Raw genomic sequence first — 20,418 nt, 5'->3', positions numbered from 1 at the left:
GGCAATGGAAGGCGTGGAAGGACTTCTAAGTTATCTCTGAAGTACACCTGCAGGATCTTATCAAGTGCTTACCCCACTTTTGTTAAACTGACTTTCTAGGCCCATGCATGCTTTTTCTCTCCTTTTGGAGACTGGCTATGTTGCCCAGGCTGACTGTGAATTCCAGGACTCACGTGGTCTTTCTGTCTCAGCCTCCCAAGATTACAGGTATGTGTCCACCCTGAGTTTAAGTAATCCCATTCCATCTTTTTCATTAGAGAGAACCCATCATGTGTTGAAAGGGACTGAGATATCTATTTTAACTTTCACACTTCTAATACTGGATACCAAAGAAAACAGTGAACTGAAAAACTTCTACTTGAGAGATAGACACACCAGAGTTGATATTTGATGATGTGCTTTCTGTAGGAAATATCTTTAAATCATTGGTGGAGAATGTGAACACGAGTGAATGTTTTAAAAGTTAATGTTTAAAAGTCTGCCCAAATGGGAATGAGGGCAGAGGGGACAGTAGCAGGACTGCAGGTGACACTTTGCAGGTGATGCAAACTCGTAACATAAAATCACCAACAGGAGAAGAGACTTCTCATGGAAACGCAAGGGGAAACACAGGGCCATCTACAGCTGGTTCTTCACTGTGTGGCAAACAGCACAAGAACAAAGCACAGCCAAGTGTCAGACAGCATCCCACAGACACGCCCTTAGCCCACTGCTCCACATATGTTACACATCAAACGGCGAGATGGCGTCAGGTTAGGACAGGCGCTCCATGTGTTGTTCTAACACCTGCTTAACAGGAACTACATACGGTGCTGGGAAGAGCTTCAAAGTCGGGCATGACAACTGAGGGATCGTTAATAAAGCATTAGAGTCGGGACTTGGAGCTGTGAAAACGGCCCACTGAGACCCAGAAGACCCAGGGATCTTGGGTTTGTATCCTGTCACCAGATGGAGCCACATAAAGGGTTCGAGTTTTGGTTTATCGAGCAACTACAATTAACTAGCAGATTCCATGCTGTGTTATCCGTCCGTAGGGCACTGAAAGTCAGCACTGGACTAGGATTTTCTGTGGCCTCCTCCTTTCAGATCCCTGCTGTGTCAGTCATGGCATCGCGTTAAAGCACAGGCCTCCACTTGGGAACTGCTAGAACATTGTATATTACAGCGGTCTGAATGAACACTTCTTAAACATCTAGGGCACTTGCATCAGAGAACTCCCAGGACTCCACCCTCAGCACTGATCGTCGGGGTTTTCTGAGAGCAGGTGGGCTGTTGTAAAAGGCACTGGACAACCATCTCCTCACATACAGATGATCTGAGTGAAGAAAGCTGTGACAGTCTGTGAGAGTAAATGTCACCAGAAAGCACACTATGGTTATGGGTGGAGGAAGGGACAGGAAGCAAAAAGCCACATTTCTTTACCCTATCAGATTTGAGAAGTTTCTGGGTTCTTACAGAGCTCGGCTGCAGGGAGGGAATCCATTCTGTTGCTTGCCATGCGTAAAGGCCATAAAGATACCATGGCATTAAATATAACACTGGCCTTACAAGAAACAAAATGAAACAAAAACACGCCCCGCCCCAAACTCCAGACCCTTGCCCCTCCTACCTCTCTTTGATGAAGCCTGGGTGGAGGCTCACATCTGTAATTGCAGAACTTCTGAGGCTGGAGTATGAAGACTACACACGTTTTAAGCTGGCCTGGGTTCAGGATGAGACTTTAAAGTTCTAAATAACAAATGTAATTCCAGACTCAAAGGAAAGCAAAGGCTGCTGGGACAGACAAGATAGCTTTATGTTTCATTTAAAATGAGATAGGGTCTCACTTCGAAGCCCAGTCTCACGCCTCAGCCCCTTGAGTACTGGGGTTACAGGCACCGTGAACCGTAAGAACGGTGCAGGTGAAAACCTAAAGCAACTTTAACTGGTATTTTAATGAAGTTACACCCCTAGTTTTCTCAAGTGTGATTCAGCGCCAGTCTATCCTGTTCTAGAAACTGAGCTGGGATTTACCCTTCTCCCCAGAAGAACTAAATGACGGAGGATTAAACCAGAACCCGTCCTTATCGACCTACACTCACACCCTGTGACCCATAACACAGAAGTTCAAGATGTCATTTGTCTTCAGAAAGCTGAGTGCTCAGAATCCCCAGATGTTATGTGAGGCATCTTCCTCAGAAATGAAAAAGAAATTGGGTATATACTTTCAAAAAAAATCCTGCCTCTATATTTAGAGCTCTTCAGAATACAAATGATTGGAATTTCAAATTTTAGGTTTCATATTTAACATGAACTTCCTTTCTCTTTTCCTTCTTGAGACAGGGTCAATCTCTGTGTAGACCAGGCTGGTGTGGAACTCAGAGATGCGCCTAACGCTGCCTCCTGATGCTCCACTGGCCTGTACCTTGGACCTACGTTACTGTATGGCCTCTTGAACAGGACACAGAAAGCCTAATGATGGCAGGGAGCCCACAAACACTTGTCTAGCCTTTGGGTCAGACTTCCTCTCCACAAGAGACGACAAACAGCTGGGCTAAAAGTCCAGTCAGTGCTGCCGAGCCTCCTCCCTTCTATAAGGTAACACAGGTTAGGCCATGGCTAGGCTGTGGCAACTACTGCTTGTTTTACTGACCCTGAGGAGGAAACAAGCACAGACAGGCTAGAGCTGAGCTTCACATTCAGACACTTCACAATGGATGGTAGAAATGTACTGTTTCTCTTGCCAACCCCAGCCCTCTGAGGATCCCAAACGCAAGTGAGTGGTTTACAACAATACAGTGATTTCTAAAAATATATTTTTTTTAAAAATAGGACTAACTTGTTGGCCTTTCTGTGAAGTTGCAGCAGGTGTGAGGCCAAGCACCTCTCTTAAGGTCATGTAAGTCAGTAACAGACGAGCAAATAACCCCAGAAGCATCCCCACAGTCTGCACTTCTAACCACGAGACCACAGTAGCTCACACATCTGATTCATTTTCAGAATGGAGCAGGTCTCATGGTTTTCGAAGGCCATTTGTGTTAGGCTCTTCAAATAAAGCACAGTGTCTGCCATTACAAAGTAAACATGCTAATGAAAGTGGGCAGCCCTCCTCTTGTTAACTCTCCTGTCTCCTGTGGGCCACAGCCTAAGCGGGCCTGTCACACACGGTCCAGTCAACCTTATTCAGAGACAAAATCTTCTGGGTTCAAACTCCATCTTAGATAACCTAAGACTGAACTCAAGTTAACTAACTGGCCAGCACCCAGCACCAGTTCCCAGGTTGGGGCACTCCCAACAAGACCTATGTTTAGCACCAGTTTCCAGGTTATTCCTCAACAAGTCTACACCCCCAGGTTACAAGCCTGCCCCGGCACTTCACTTTCTAACCACCACCAACGAGGAAAATCCAGAGGTTAAGTTTATGGTTTGACTCCCAACACCAGCCAATTATGTTAAAGGCTAAAATGGCCCCCAATCCCGTGTGCCAGGCTAGAACCCCCTTCTTGTCTCTATAAATACTTGCCTTAAACTAAACTTAGGGATGTCCCCTCCATTCCACTGTGTCAGAGACGGAGGCATGGCCCAAGCTTGGGCTAATACGATTGCATCGGAATTGGCTTCTTGGTGGCCTTTTGGGGTTCACGAATGCTACCTGACACATTCCTACTTAGCACCCCAATACACCTGAGTTAAAGCAATGATTCTTGGTTCTTTGTGTACAATTAGCCCCTTAGAAACTAAAAAACAAAACTTCTGTCCAGGCAAAGATCAGCAAATCAAAATCTGTGTAACAGTCATTGGTAAATGTATTTTTAAAGTTCCTGATGTGATGCAATGGGCAGCCAGTATAAAGAAACAATAATCAAAGTCCCCTAATTGTCTTCACTGCATCTGTGCCTGGGCTGGCTTTGAACTCTCAGGCTCATGTAGTTCTTTGACTTAGCCTGAGTAGCCGGAACTCGAGGCAAACACACCCCTCCTGCATTCTGAATTGGATCAGTGGTTAGACGTAACCATGGTGAAGCAGTGGGTCTCGCTGTTCACTAGTTGCGGAGACACTGACATGTAAAGGGAATCTTTTTACAGGTTGCACTCACAGGCGACTAACACAGGAGGTGAGGTTGTGACCCGGAACATGAGCTTTCAGTACAAGTCAGACACGTACAGTCAAGCGTCAGCCATAGAGCTGCCAGATGCTTGATAAAGAGAAATGCTACACGATACGATGAGGCCACATCACAGGTCATCTGGCTGGGAAGTCATGAAAGTAAAATAAAAATAAATTTATAAATAAAATAAACAAAAAATAATTTGTTCTTAGAAAATTTTGTGCATGTACAGTGTATGCTGACCACTCTTACCCCCACCTCCATCCTTCCCAAAACCCTCTCATGTCCATGTCTGTTCATTTTGTGTTGTAGTTCTCTGAGTTTGATTAACTTGGGCTGTCTGTGTGAGTGTGGAGTGGGTGTGGAGTTAACTGTTAGAGCCTCCTGGGCTCAGTACAAATAGAGAGATCTCTCTGCCTCCAGGAGCCTGAATACTCGGTGGTTCACAAGTGGAAGAGCGAGCCCTGTGAGCCGCTCCTGCTCCCATGTCTGACTGTTGACAGGCTGTCCTTGTGTGGGCCCACTGTAGGTAACTGTAGTTGTTGTGTATTAACCACTGCAAAGGTTGTATCCAGAGAACGGCATTCCGCAGGCCTTCACCCTAACTTACAGCTCTGCATCTTCCTGTACCTCCTCTGTACTGTCCTGGAGCCATAGAGGGATGGACGGCACAAGTATCTTGTGAGACCTGGGCCCACAGTCACTGCATGTTCTCTGCATGGCAGGAGTGGGGTCTCTGCCTAAGTGGCAGCTGTTTTCTGTTTGTTTTAATCCCACTATACAGGACATGGTTCAGTAGGTAAGAGCATGTCCTGCTTGTTCTTCCAGGAGCCCTGAGTTCTGGTCCCATCACCTACATTGGGCACCTTACAGCTGCCTGTAATTTCAGCTCCAGGGGCTCTAATGTTCTCTTCTGGCCTCAGTGGGCAATCAAACATGTGTCCATGCATACAGACATACATATACACACGAATAAACAAAATATAAAGAATAAAGCACACGACCAGGGTTAAGCTTCAATGAAAAGACAATAGCTGGGAGGACAGACGAAATGGACACACAGCAAGCAGTTCTATTCAGGAAGGCAGTCTATGCTGGTGCATTGCAGTCACAGTAGGAATCTCACAAAACAGACTATAATCCCAGTGCTTGGGAGGCAGAGACTAGTGGCTCTGAGTTTGAGGCCAGCTTGGTCTGTCCAGCAAGTTCCATACCAACCAGGGCTACATAGTGAGATCTGACTCAAAACAAAACAAAACTAAGTCAGAATAATCAAATATAGGAGGTAAAGGGCAAGTGTGTTAGCCAGAACTCTTCAGAGGAACAGAACTTAAAGAATGAACCCATCCATCTGTTCATCCGTCTGTCCGTCCATCCATCCATAAATAAAGGGAACTTATTAGAATGGCTTATAGTCTGGTTAGTACAGTAACAGCCGTCTATTCGTTGAAGGTCCAAGAATCCACTAATTATTCAGCTCACAAGGCTGGATTTCTCACCCAGTCTTTCGCAGACTCTGGAGTCTAGAGTAAGTAGGCCCTAATGCCAGTGGACTGCCCAGTGAGAGCAAGGGCAGGCAGAACCTCCTTCTCCCATGTCCCTCAGATAGGCTGCCACCAGAATGTGTAGCCAAGATTAAAAGTGACTCTTCCCATCAAAAAAGATCCAGATTTAGGGTGGGTCGTCCTTCTTGAAATGATTTAATTGAGAAAAACCCTTCACAGGTGCACCCAGCCACTTGGTTTTAGTTAATTCCAGATGTAGTCAAGTTGATGACCAAGAATAGCCACCAAGAGAAAAAGAGCCCCCACCCCTAACCACACTTTTTATATAAGGTCTCACTGTGGTCCAGGCTGGCTTTGAACTCTTAGCAATTCTCCTGTCCCAGCCTCTCTAGTTCCCACTGTGCCTAGCAGTTTTCAATGCTGGGTAATTAGGAAGAAACAAAAGAAACAGGGGTTGGTCACCTGAAAGGGAAGATAGGTTTGATCTCGACTTTGAGTCTTGAAGTGCCTGAGGGATATTCAAATAGAAATGATCAACAAACAGAATCTCATCCATCTTCCAGGGGAGATATCAGAGTGGGAGACATAATTCTGGGATGAGGTCACACTGAAATACTTGGCTGAGGAGACCCATTTTTTTCTTGAGGTAACTCCACCATCTTTTACCAAATATATTTGCTGTAACTCCTTTCTGCATGCATGAATGTGCATGTGTATGAATATTCACGTGTGCATGTGTGCATGTACAGTGAGTGTGATGAACGCAGTGCTCATGTACAGACCCCAGGAGTTGGTCCTCACTTTGCATCTTGTTCAGAGGTGGTGCTTGTCTTCTCGCCAAGGATGCTGGCCCATGAGCTTCCAGGAACCCTCTTGTCCAACGCTGGCATTACAGACACTTACACTTTAAACCCAGCTTTTTACATATGTGCTGGATTCAAACTCAGATCCGAATGCTTGCATACAAGAGCTTTACCCACAGAGCCATCTCCCTAGCTTCTTGGTCTCCTTCTGGAACCAATGTCTTGCTATTACTTTCTGAATTTTTGTCCCCAGCAAAACTGCAATCCAAGATCAATGCTGCTTTTTCCACACCACAGGGTGCCTGTAAACTCCTAGGGCAGGGTTAGGAGGGAGGGAGGAGGGGAGGGAGGGAGGAGGGAGAGAGAGAGAGAGAGAGAGAGAGAGAGAGAGAGAGAGAGAGTGTGTGTGTGTGTGTGTGTGTGTGTGTGTGTGGTGGGGTGTTCATCTGGCGACAACACCACAAAGCCATGATCTTCGGCTTCATCAGAATCCTATGTCAGTCTTCTGTGGCTCTTGGTCAGCTCCTTGTCTGCACCGAGGACCACTGTTGTTATTTTTATCCAGATCCAACCTCTGTCCCCTGGGAGAACTGTCTCTCATCCCACTCCACTGAGAATTCAAGGTGTCTGTTTAGAAATTTCTCTATGTAACCACACCACTGTCTACCTGACGAGAACAGCTACACTGTTCCTCACTCGGGCTCTTTGTCTGCTCATGCCCCATGACTGTCTGTTTTCAAGCTACGCTGCCCTAATGCCTGCCCTCGCTTCTAACTGTTGACTGTGTAATGGCTCCTCACCCATGCCCTTAGCTGAGTTACCAAACCTGACCTCTTTCTAAAGCTGTCACGGTGAAATCTCTCCTACGCTCTTTTTAGGATAAATGTGTTTATTTAGTGCGGGTGCCCAGCTTCTGCTGCATTTTCAGTACTCAACAATCTGACCTTGACCTATGGCGTAGAATACACGAGCCATTCCCAAGTCAGCAGCCAACGCCCGGCCTTGCATTTAGAACAGATGCAGATGATCTAACAGGAGAGGGAAAAGCAAAGACTCTACCTTGTCTCTCCTTTGACTCTTACATGCTGGGGAACTGTGAACAAAAAGGAACAGAATGGAAGTATTTGATTTCATCTCCAAGAACATCGAGATTTTACCGTTAACTACGATGATCGGGATGAAGTAAACAAAACAAACGCATAAAGTTAACAAAGGAAAAATTCTGGCAAGCTCTCCATACATTTGGGAATAATAATTTTTCTTTCTATAGTTTCATTTAAATTTGCAAGACGATGACTAAATGGATTTTACAAAAACTAAAGAAACCTTTTGTGCTAAAGTAAGCATTTCTATCAGGCCCTACTAACATCTGATAGATACCTTTGTGCCCGCCATCCTTGTCTGCCTTCCAAGTGCTGTTGATCTCGGGCATGTGCCACCACCACAGAGCCAGACAATCCTTGCAATGTTTTAGCTGTTAGCATCTGCTACTGAATGTATTTATCAAAGGCTGGTTGTGGGGGTGCACATCTGTAATTAGGAGAGCAGGGCAGACCGAGGAAGGTTAGCCTGAATAAGAACAAATGAACAGTTCTCTAGAAGTATGCTCACTTATTTTGTAACCACAGACCTTAAAAAATAGGGCTGGAGAGATGGCGTGGTGTTATAAACGTGCTTGCTGCTAGACCTATCGACCTGAGTCCAATCCCTGGGACCCACACAGTGGAGGAGAGGCCTTGCCTGACCTTCACAAGCTGCCTCAGCAAAGATGTGCCCCAGCGCTCAGCCATTTATGGCCTAGGCAATAAAAGTTTAAAAACCCTAGGTGGATGAGGATGTATGTGTTTTTAGTTTTTTAAATTATAATTTATTGATGCATTTATTGTTAGGGGTGGGGCCTGGCTGTGCTGTGGGGTCCCACAACTTGCAAACACTCCATCCATCCATTCATTGATTTATTCAAGGAATAGTTCCTGAGTTCAGCTGGGCGTGAGGGTGGCATCAGGATAGGAGACAGTAGCAAGTGCACTGAGCAGAGGTTCCGTTTCTGTAAGAACATGTTTCAAATCGCTCCACTGACTATAGACAGTGTTTCCCCATTTAGTACTATTGACGTATTGTCCAAACATAACCTGGATAAGAAAGTCTCTCATTTTTACAGAGACCTGTGTACACACACACGTCTTTCGTCTCTGGACTAGTAGGCCATGGGAAGCAGAAGGGCATGGGAGGTAGAGATCAGAAACATGAGAGCAGAGTCACCAGGGTTGGACACAGTTGTATAGGCTGCCTGTTTCAGATTGCGCCTTAGTTTTCCCAGGGCAAATCACCGATCTGGGCAGGAGGAGAATGAAGTGGAACCACTAAAGAAATAAGAGTGAAATAGTGTTTGGACGCAGAAATACAGTTTATCATATTTTTAATTCAATTTAATTTGATTGTGTGTGTGTGTGTGTGTGTGTGTGTGTGTGTGTGTGTGCGCGCGTGTGCGCGTGTGCGCGCGCGCGTGCTAAACCCAAACCCAGCTTTGTACACCCAGGACCAACATTCAACTCCACTAGCCCTACTTCTTCATTTTTTACGATCTTGAGTAAACCTTTACCAAGTAACACTGACTTCAAGTCAGAGAGAGAAGCGTCAGGGAGACAGGGGACAGCGCTAGGCTAAGGGATGAAGAGGAACAGAGGAAGAGGCCTCTGGTGACCTTCCCAGTCTCTGACAAGGCAGCCATCTTTTCAGAGTATGGCTTTACTCTAGTGTGGACTCCAGCCACGGCACAGAGCTGTCACCATTTCCTTCAGCACCCCTCACTCCTGCGTCAGCTGGACATGAGGGATGTCACCTTCAGCTGCTGGGACTGTCTCATTAGAAACAAACACTGCCTCAATAAAACCTGAATTCAGTCGAACTCCTCATGCTTCCAACGAGGAAAATGACAGTCAACGAGGTTGAATAGTTTGTGCAGCTGGATTCAGGGCTTCAGACTCTTGTACACGTGCTGTCTGAAGGGCAACTGAATTACATTGAATGAAATACAGCTCACTAAAAGGTAATCACACACAGTTCTATTAACTCTGTCGTAGGTAAGCTGAATTTGTGCTGCACCCTTGCAATCCTAGACCTGGAAGACTTGAGGCAGCAGGACTACTGTGAGCTGTGGGCAGCATGGCAGCCTGGGCCACAGAGTGAGAGGATCCCAAAACACTAAACAAAAATTTACCTTAGGTACAAAGACAAAGTCACCAAAGTAAGAAAGTAATAGGTAGATAAGGCCAGTAACGTGATGGTGTTGGAGATCAGAGGGGACGGTAAGAAAGCATGCTGGGGACATGCCATCATGGGCCTGCACTTCAGAGCTTTATCTGGAAAATGGAGATAAAAACTTTGATTACAGAAGACCACAGCAGTCAAATAAAATGAAATGTTTTTCTTCTAACAGGTGGCTCATGCCCGGATGATGTTTGCGTTTAAGGGTTTAGGATTACCTATTAATAAGGAAACCAGGGTGCTTCCCACTGATATTTCTAATTCAAAAGAAACAAGTCCTTTGTAAATCACTGTGGAGCGATATATTACATGTGTGTTTGTTTAAGGGGCTGGGGTGGAGTAACTTTAGAACTTTATATCTAAATCCTGTTTGCAGCAGGTCTGTAAAGCAGCTCTGGATGGGCTCCAGCAGCCTTTCCTCCGAATCCCTGCTCCTGGGCAGTGCTCACAGGACGGCGGGAGCTCTGGCTTTCTCCTGCTCAGGGTGCCTGACCAAAGCGGGATCAAGCCCCACACAGTATAATCTCTCTACTCTGCTAGTGGCGATCCCCACGGCTGGGTAACACTACCTGTAAACTCGAGCAGTTTGTTCAGACAGGCTGATGCATTAGGAAAGCCAGGGCCTGGCCACGAAAACTGAGGCTGTAATTGGTTAAGACCACTGCTACCTCCCATTATCCTCGAAGCTGCTGGAGCCTCCCCTCTTGAGGAATCTTGTGTGTGTCTGTGTGTGCACGTGCGTGTGTTTATGTGTTTGTGTGTGCTGCCAGGGAGGGAACACAGGGGCCTCACACACTGGTAATTTTTAACAAGGATTAAAGATAGCAGGTTTGGAGACCCTCTACAATTTATGGATAAATAAAAGACTAAATTATAAATTTGCTGGAGATGTGGGAAATTCTAAGGAAAAAAATCTTTGTAGAAAGGAGGTTTTGGTTAGAAAATGTAGTGTTATTCCTTCAGAAATTATCTGGGTTGGGGGTTAAGGAAATGAATGAGCAGGTAAAGTGCTCTCTTAGAATGTCTGATGACTGGAGTCAGATCTTGGAACCATGGGAAAAGCTGTACAGGAGCGCACATCTCTAATACCAGGACTTCTACTCAAGATGGGTAGCAGAGACGGGAGGACTGCCTGCCCCAAAGACTGTCAGTCAGCTAGCACACTCTTAATTGTCAACCCTTCTAGAATAAAAAATGTCACGTACATCCAACATCCAACAGCACAGGGCAAACTTCTCATTCCACAAGAGAAATGGTATACACAGAGGAGGAAATGGGTCAAAGCAAGACTAAAAGACAGAAGGTCAAACATGAAGTCCTACAGCTCCATGTCCAATCCACCGTAATACTGTGTAACCCACAACAGCTGCCCAAAGTTTCCCTGGCTGGATGCTCGCTTATGGGATAGCAGTGTCAAAAGTCACTGAGGACGGACCTTTCCCTCTCAAGGTTCAAGTCCCACCTCCTGTGTCTTGGGAATAGTAGACAAGCACAGAAGGGGATGGTATCACAGCTGCGCCTTTCTTAAAATTGCTGACACCAGCTGAAAGGACAGCTACAGGTTAGACAGAAGGCAGAATGAAGGGAGACATCAGAGAAAGGCTATTTTCTCCTGGTAAAATAAAGCTATTTTATAGATGTCATTTTAAAATTCTTCTTAACCTGATCTGATAACAGTTTCTGCTAAAAATAATGGCATCTGAGTTGCATCTTTGACCCTAGGCACCCCAAATTGCCTAAGACTTACTTAAGTAAAGAACAAAGACACAAGCTAATCTAAGCAAATCTGTCAATTACCTATACAGGAAAAGGCCCCCTGGAAAGCTGCCTCTCCAGAGATGGCAGGAAAATAGTAAGAAGTCTATTCAAACATGTACAATGGGCATAGTGTAAAACTGGATACAATCGGGTACATTAGGGCCTTCTGGTTGCTGTCTACTCTGATGCCTGACTGTGTCTCATGTAATTGTCTAATAAACGTTGCCATCTGATGGCTAGCCAAGGGGACATAGGACATCTCCACTGTGCCTGAGGTCTCAGCCTCCCAGTTTCAAGTAGTTCCCTCTTAGGGGCTTCTTGTAGAGAATCTGGGAAGACTATGCTTGGTCTCCCATGCCTTCCTTTGAAAACTTAATGGGAATGTCCAAAACCTCAAAACGTTTGCATCCTGAATGCCTGTGACACCAGCAGGAAGGTCTCCCATGAGCTCAAGCAGTAGCCAATCCTCTGAATCAAGGATTCAGTGGTTGCCTGGGTCAACTTGGGAAAGCACTTTCCTAGACTGTACAGTTTTGGCACCTGGTGGCTTTCTTCCTAAAAGAAATTTATATGCTGGGGCCCGCAATGGGTGGGGTTTGGTATCTTTTCTCTCTGTCTTGAGAGTGCCGGCTACTTTTCATGGTGTTAATCTCATGAAAACCGTCCGCCTCACTCCTTTACTGGGTAGACAGCACTTTTTATTAATCCTTCTGTTCCTAAGCCCCTTGCTCCTGATCCTTACTGTTAGGATTGGCTAGGAACAGCCACCAGTAACTATGCAACATTATCACACTGTCTCAAAACTTCCCACTACATTAGTCCTTCATTTCTCAGTTCAGCACAGGACACAGACTCAAAGCAGACAAATCCTTTGCCAGGACATAGTAAGCACGGCCTTTAGTTGAGTTCCCTCTGGAACCTCAGGAGTCTGGCCTCTGCCGGCCCACTCCGGTTGGAGTTTTGGTCTCTGGATGACATGAGAGTTGTTTATTTGCCTTTGCTTTCATCCCTGTAGCGGCTCCTGTACCCTGCTTCTCCAGTGTTTTCCAAACTGCTGCAAGGTAAACAGTGTAAGAGCCACGTCACCCGGCGTAGTACAGCAGCAACCCCACTTCTTGGTACCAGTATTTTGTGTTACTTACTACTACACAGCGGTTACAAAAATATCTGACAATTAAATGGAGGAAATAGATCTTTTTTTCTCGGTTTTAGAGAGCTTATTCCAATATGGTTCAGAGGACACAGTAGAGCAGCAGAGTCCACAGCCTGGTGGCTGGGAAGCAGGAGACGGAAGTGTTGGGAAGGACCACCCTGCAGGACCTATCTGCCTACTTTCAGTCAGCTACAACCCCCAAAGCTTCTTTGTGACTTCCCCAAACAGCGCCACTCGCTGGGGCAAGCATACGACAGACCAGGCTGTAGAGTACTGCACGTATGAGCACCTATGATGACAACTGGCTGCAAGGATGAGATAAGCCCCTACACGCTGCCAGGGACTGTGTGAAATGGTGCAGCTGTGGACCGAAAAAGCTTGGCAGTTTCTCAGAAGGTTAATCATAACCCAGCAATTCAACACCAGTGTATACCACTAAATCGAAAACATGTCCCACAAGAACATGCCTCAGAGCAGAGATAGCTGAAATAGCTCTCACTGATAACTGAGTACTGACGGAATATTATATAGTCATGAAAAAGTATTGTTACATGCTGTGACATGGACAAAAACTCTAAAAACATGTTAAATGAAAGAAGCCAAACATAAACAGGTATGTCTTCACTGATTTAAATACTTAGAACAGGTAAACAGAGAAATGGTTATCCCACTGGGTTGTGAGTGGTTGTCAGAGAAGTCAAGGCTGAACTCACATGAGGTTTCTTTTTGCGGTGACAAAATTGTTCTGTTATTAGACAGTATGGACCACTGTATACTATAGCAAATATACTATAAAATCCAGAACTGTCTACACATTAAAATGGGAATTTTATCTCAAGAAAAATCAGTTATAAATATTCCATATTATAAAATACAAAAAATACTTCCAAAAGTCTTCTAATACAGTCTCAAAAACCAAGCTTGATTTGAATGGTAGAGAGAAGTGGGATCCAGGAGCAGTTCCAGGAGCCATCTGCTTGTTCTGAGGTGTGAGCTCGGGTCTCTGTGAGATGGAGTGGGAGGGAGGAGTGAGCAGGTCCAGGAGCCATCCTTGTTCTGATGTGTGCTCGGGTCTCTAGGAGATGGAGTGGGAGGGAGGGAGGACGCACGGCTGGGAGAGGGTAAAAGCTTTAGTCTCAGCTTTCACTTGTGCCCAGGAGCCCCAGGGAAGGGACTCTCCAGAGGACCTGTCTGATGACGCCTTAAAGTGACTGTCTGCATCCTGATGGCTTTTGTTGAGAGACCATGGTCAAGTTGAGCTTGTTTAAAATACCATTTCCCAGGACTTACATGCTAATCCCTGAACGATGGGAATACTCAGAGCTTTTAGAGGGAATAGACTATTGAATGGTCCCTGACTACACACAGGCCACAGTTCACTGGAAACAGCCAGTTCAGATAAGTAAAGTGAAAGCAGACAGACACTTGGAGATGGCCTTGAAAGCTTTCCATTAGAGAGCACCAAGGGCATCCGCGTCGGAGCAGCATGTCTGTCCCGCCTGCGGAGGCTGCCCTCTCCTTTACCATCTTCTCTGAGTGATGCAGACAGGACATTCCTCTCTCCACTGCACAATGGTTCCAAGGAACACTGAAGTTTCACTAGTGACACAGACGGGACCCTCAGCTCCCCCCTTGCACAGCAAAGGTTCCAAGGATCACTGCACAGTTTCAGTCGAGGAAACCTGACCCCCTCTCCTGCCACATGGGCTGCACACATGGGACTCAGCCTGTTAGACTGCTGTGTGGGCCTTTTCCTTGGCTGCCAGCTTTGATCAGGACCGTTCCCTAGATTTCTCGCCAGCATGGCACATCTATAATGACAGTTATAGATAGTTACAGACTAGCATGGCTTTGAAGACAATGGTGGCTGACCTATGACATCTTCTCAGACACTGTACTGCGAGCATACAGGTCTGTCACGCCTCTACTCTTGGCAAGACGGGAACTACGAAGAGGAAAAGGAGTGTAAGGGAGCTACGTGCCAGAAGATGCCCTTGATAAACACAGTGTTTCCTAATGTGATGTATAAACAAACTATATATTAATAGGTTTTATCTAATATAATATAGAGGTTCTGAAATGCAGAAAAGCTAATATATACATGTATATATATGATATATATGTTTATTAAGAGTAATATATCAAAAACTAGTAAGAACCCAGTATTTTATTTGGGCATATTTATTTGGGAAAATTCAATTCAAGCTATATTATTCCAATGTCCAGCCCTATCCAGAGAATAAAGTATGGCTAAGTTCAACTAGAAAAAATTATTACTTAGGGTAAGAGTGCCAGACAAGTGCAGGATTCTGAAACCAGCTAAAGAGGGTTCTTTTGACAAGCACACTCGTCCACAGCAGCAGAAAATGCCAGGTCTTAAGTTTTCACACCAGTATTGAAGTGTGCAAGACACTGCTATAGAAAACCATCTTTCCTGGTGACTCTTGTAGTCAATGAACATTAGCAATAAAACTTTAATATTCAAAGAACTGTAGTAGATTGCTATACTATTTATTACACAAAATTATAAATATCTTACTGTATAAGATAACTGGAGTAGTATCTTCTAAAATATGTATTTATTGTGTGTGTGAGTACTAGTGTACACACGCCACAGCACGTGTGTGGGGCCAGAGGACAGCTCTCAGGCGTCCGTCCTGACAACGTGCGGGGCCTGGACCTAAGTTAGGCCTGAGTGCTGAGCCCTCTGCAGTCTGTTTACCCTTTCTCAGTAACAACAGTCGCTCTACAGAATGAGGCTTGGTTTTGAGTGTGCATTTTAGAGATGCCTACAGGTAATGAGGCTTGGTTTTGAGTGTGCATTTTAGAGATGCCTACAGGTTCCTAGTAATCCTCCTTGAACATCTGCAAACAGAGTTCTGTGAAGGTCTCTGAAGAGTGCCCAGGGGAGACTTTCAGGCCTCCTCCCCGTTTAGTGGCAATAACCTAACAGCTGAAAGGAAAGGTCACTTACACAAACTGTGCCTGATTCCCCTTTGCTGAGCTGAGCACATCACTGGGCATCTGAGTTCTCTCCCCTTTCCGTGGGAGGCTCTCTGTCTAACACTGACCCTCATATCAAGGGCAATGCAGTCCTCATCTTCATCCAACTGTATGTAGGAGGAAGGTATGACAGTATACCAAATGTAATTACACCCAGTAGAGGTGAGTGGGATTCACTTTAAATATTTACATCTTTATTTAAATATTTAAAATTCTAAATGAAGTATTTAAGTTCTGTTCCTAACATGCTTAGTAGTAGTTATTTTAGGAGGACAGGGTTGTGGATGAAAGGGGCCAACAGCTAAGCGACAGGTTCCTTAGGGTAATGTGAGAGGGTCCAAGGGGCTTTCTGAAGACAAGAGATGAATGAAATAATATGTACCCAGATGGAAGGCTTGCGAGCTAATGATAAACGATGACGAGGGACACCTGAAGCCTGAAGCTGCACAGGGTGCAAATGGACTGACGGAACGGTTAAGGAGGTCCGCGGCAAAGACACAAGATTTCAAGAACGAAAGCCTAGCAAGTACTTTGGAACATGGGATCTACAGTGACCCAAGATTTTCAAAGCCAAAGGACTTACTCCAGACATGACTGGGCTGTGTACGAATCAAAAGGCTCAGTGGCTGGGAAGGTTGGCTCTACCTATGGGGTCAGGACATAAGTGTGACAGAGGACACAGAGTGGCGCTCACGGCTACGATCTTAAGACTGTACACGGGAAACTAATACAGATAAAAAGCATACAACTGAATCCTGTGGCTTACTTTTCCAAAGAGTTGTTACACCTAAACCAGAAGTCAAATGGTGCAAAACAGCACTAGCTAATAGTGTCAGTATCTTTCATTACATGGTATCCATATTAAAACCAAACATAGGTTTTCTTAAATGTTTGTTATAAAGTATTCATGTGTGTACATGTTCATGTGTATATATGGAGGCCGGAGGTTGGTTTTGGGATGTCTTCCTCAAATGCTCTCCACTTTATTTTCTGAGGTAAGGTCTCTCCCTGAGCCAGGAACTCATCAATTCGGGTCAGCTGGCTCACCAATGAGCTCTGGGGTGTCCTTGTCCCCCACTCACATGCTGGAGTGACAGGCACACAGCCACACCAGGCTTCTAGGTGGGTTAGGGTCACAAGTGTAGGTCCTTATGCCCAGAGTCTCGTTTTCACAGGGAATAATTACATGGATTTTATATTATATTTTATTATTGTGTTTCTCAACACTCCCTCCCCCCAAAGACAGGATTTCTCTGTGTGGCCCTGGCTTTCTTGGAACTCATTCTGTAGACCTGCTGGCCTTGATCTCAGATTCCACCTGCCTCTGCCTCCCGAGTGCTGTGATTAAAGGTGTGAACCACCATTGCCCGGCTCACTCTTCTAATTGCTAGACATTTTGGAGATGTGGCAGTAGTTTAATACAAAGTAAAGGGCCTAGTGCGTCTTCAATTTCAGAAGGAAGAGTCTGAGATCACTGTTCATGCCTCTAACATGTCAACCTAAACACTGCTTCCCCCTCAGTGTAATAAATTACCAAAGTGAGTTAGATAGTTGTCTATGGGCCTTTATTACCAGGCATATGATACTGTGGGTAAGCATAGTTATTGATATTTTCTGTCAATGAACAAAATATTACACATTTCATAAAGTAGAAAACCTTTTAAAAATTAATAATATATCTTTCATGAACTGCCAATTCAACTGGAACACTGAATAGTAGAAATAACAAAAGATTTGTTCTTAGGGTTGATTAAAAATTTATATCAGAGCATTCAAGTAAAGTTATTTTCTGTGTTCTGATTTAATGAATCATGTGAGTTGTATCGTTCGGGCGACACAGATTCCGGCTCACTGAAGCCTAAGCTAATGCTCCTCACACAGCTTTCCTTGGGACAGGGAAGGCACATGTCAGTCTAAAGTAAGATCAAAGGAAGAGCAGTGCTGGAGACGGCGTGAGCGTGACTGACCCGTGAGCATCCGTAAGTTGCCAATTGCCTGTGGGCTTCAATGGCCTAACCAACACCCACCAGCAGCAGCAGCAGCAGCAGCAATGAGTGAGCCGCAAAAGACTGCCCAATTTAAGCTGAAAAACACTACACCTAATACATGGCTTTAACCCTCTGAAGAACAGCCTTAGACACCGCCAGTGGCTTCTTAAGAGCTGGCTGAGTTTTAAACGTTTTATGTATACTGGACTAGTGTTTACTTAGCTCCTTTAAACCTGTTAATTTTAAAGTGTACATTTAGAAAATAAGACTTATCCACTATTATTAAACACAAACTATGTCCAAAAATGAAATATATATACATAAACAGATGTAAGACAATGAAGTCGCAATAGAATAGATATTAACAAGAAGATGTAAGACTGCTGCATAAATCTTGCATATGGGGGTGTTCTCTGGTAAAAGAGAGATGATATTTATGAGAACTAGATTCTCCCAAGATGGTGGAATTTGGCATTACCCCTCTACATGGACGCTACCTTCTCATAAAAATAGGAAAATCAGGCACAACATAGGAGAAATGGCATTCTCCAAGAGTACTTACAGTAACAGCAAGACCACAGCGATTAAAGTCCACTCCACAGGTTTGTGGATAATGTTTCTATTTGATAATCTGAAAGACATCAAGATTTACCTTTGAGTTTTCGTTTGCGGTAAGAATCATAGTTTAATGTGTCAAAGAAGCAGCGTTCTTCACCTGTTTATTCCAAATACTCAGAGCAAGGACCTGTGACCAATGAGCTTTCAAATTGGTACTTTTGAATTTATTATATCATAGTTGTCTTTACTTAACATCTGAATAAAATTTTAGAAAACTTAACATCTACTAGTTTGTTAATCTGGATTTTCTCTATAGTTTAGAAAGAATGTTTTTTTCCAAATCACAAAAGTCGAGCTACAAAATGGCAGTACAGTATAATAGTCAGCTAACGTGGCCATCAGTGCAGCTGCTGTCACTTACTGTTGTTAAAGACTCAATCTTTGGAGAGCTGGTATATACAGAAGGGTCAGTAGCCTCACAGGCTTCTGTAAAGATCCAGTGTACAAAAGGTGCACACGGCTAGATCAGCTTCCCTTCACGACTAGCCAGCTCTGACACAGCCGAGGAGAGCGGTCCTCCATGGACGTCTCCGCCTGGTGTGTGTGTGTGTGTGTGTCTGTCTGTCTGTCTGTCTGTCTGTCTGTCTGTCTGTCTGTCTCTCTCTCTCTCTCTCTCTCTGGTATCACTTGCCAACCTCTTAACCCTGAGCAACCTGGGCTTCTGCCCCACGTCTCTCCTCGTCTCTGCAAACAGTCCTACAGCACCAAGACCTCTGTGAGCTGACGCTCTCTGTGGTCTGGACGTCTTTCCTTAATTCGCGTCTGTATCAGACTGCATGCAGCGTAAGCACGCACTCCTCGTGTCTGGCAGGGGTAGCTGTTCTGTGCTCTGACCGAATCTTTCTTCCTGACTGCCATTACTTTCCTAGGTTTATCAACACCCTAAACGGTCAATGACTTTGTCAGGTTCACTCCTGTTCTCAGGTTTTGTTTTTAGCTTTGACAAAGACTGTTGCAGCCGTGGTAAGTCATTCCAATACATTCCAAACACAAAACGTTCATATCCATGTAAGATGTATAGATCAATCAATCAATCTCTCTCTCTTTCTCATACACACACACACACACACACACACACACACAACCATACACACACAGAGACACAACCATACACACACAGACACACACACAGACAGACAGACAGACACACACACACACACACACACACACACACACACACACTCTGGACTTAGGGCCCCTGGAGGAGCAGCCAGTGCTCTTTACCATTGAGCTGTATCTCCAGCCCCATTTTCAGGTTTCTTAAATCTTTTTGTTTTTAGCATGTACTTCTATGTGTTGAGTCTGTGTGCTACAGCACATGTGTGGAGGTCAGAGTACAATTCTGTGTCTGTGTGTGTGTCTGTGTGTGTGTCTGTGTGTGTGTTTCCGTCTTTATGTGAGTCTGGAGATCAGACTCCACCAACAGCAAGTGCCTTTGTAGCTGCAGAGCCATCTTGTCCCTGTGCTCAGGCTGTTCTGTCAGATGACCTCAGACAGTCCCAGCTTGATCCTCATCTCCCAGCAGCCCTTTCTTTACATGCATCGCTCCCTGCTGTCTTTCTCCAGCAGATTTTCTAACACCGGAGCTTCTTATTTTGCTTCTCGTCTTCTTGGAAGACATGGAGACTGACTGGACAAGAGAAAGAGTCTCATAACAGTATGCCACACTAAAATGTGCAGACAGCCTTTGACAGACGAGGCAAGGGCTGTTCTGTTTATTTACTGTCTTGTAGCAAACAAAATGGAATCCAGCACATAACCACAAAGAGCTTGAATGGTAGGATAAGGGGTGACAAAAAAATGACAAACAACCTCCCTGTGTGTGTGTGTGTGTGTGTGTGTGTGTGTGTGTGTGTGTGTGAGAGAGAGAGAGAGAGAGAAAATTGAGATTTTCATTATGTAGCTTTGGGCTGGCCCACCTCTGCCTCCCAGTACTAGTATTAAAAGTGTACACCATCGGGCCTAAAATTCTGTTTTGGGTTTTTGTTGTTGTTTGTAAGCCTCTCAGGTAACACATATTTAGTATTTCAGGAGTTCATTTTGTCATTCAGGAAAAACAAGGTAGCACGTGTGTACTCTCTACCACTGTTCCAGGAACTGGAGGAGCACAAGGAGGGGCTGTGTTAGTTACCCTTCTATTGCCCTGACAAAGTACCACAACTAAGGCAACTTACAGAAAAGTCTATGGGGCTCACGGCTTCAGAGGGAGAGGCCATGACCACCATGCTGGGAGCG

The 20,418-nt window shown here is 44.9% G+C and overlaps 1 protein-coding gene across 1 annotated transcript in view; it reads right to left on the bottom strand.

Annotated features, from left to right (window-relative positions):
- Rpap2 (RNA polymerase II associated protein 2) overlaps positions 1-20,418 on the bottom strand; it is a 70,345-nt gene that overhangs the window by 10,330 nt on the left and 39,597 nt on the right. The window contains 1 exon segment of the mRNA XM_032916456.1: positions 18,128-18,196. Within this exon segment, the coding sequence (XP_032772347.1) occupies positions 18,128-18,196 (69 nt within the window).

Source organism: Rattus rattus, chromosome 11 (genome assembly GCF_011064425.1).
Source record: "Rattus rattus isolate New Zealand chromosome 11, Rrattus_CSIRO_v1, whole genome shotgun sequence".
In the NCBI taxonomy this organism is placed as follows: Eukaryota; Metazoa; Chordata; class Mammalia; order Rodentia; family Muridae; genus Rattus; species Rattus rattus.
The sequence above is the reverse complement of the archived record's forward strand: the minus strand, read 5'-3'. Positions and strand labels throughout refer to the sequence as shown.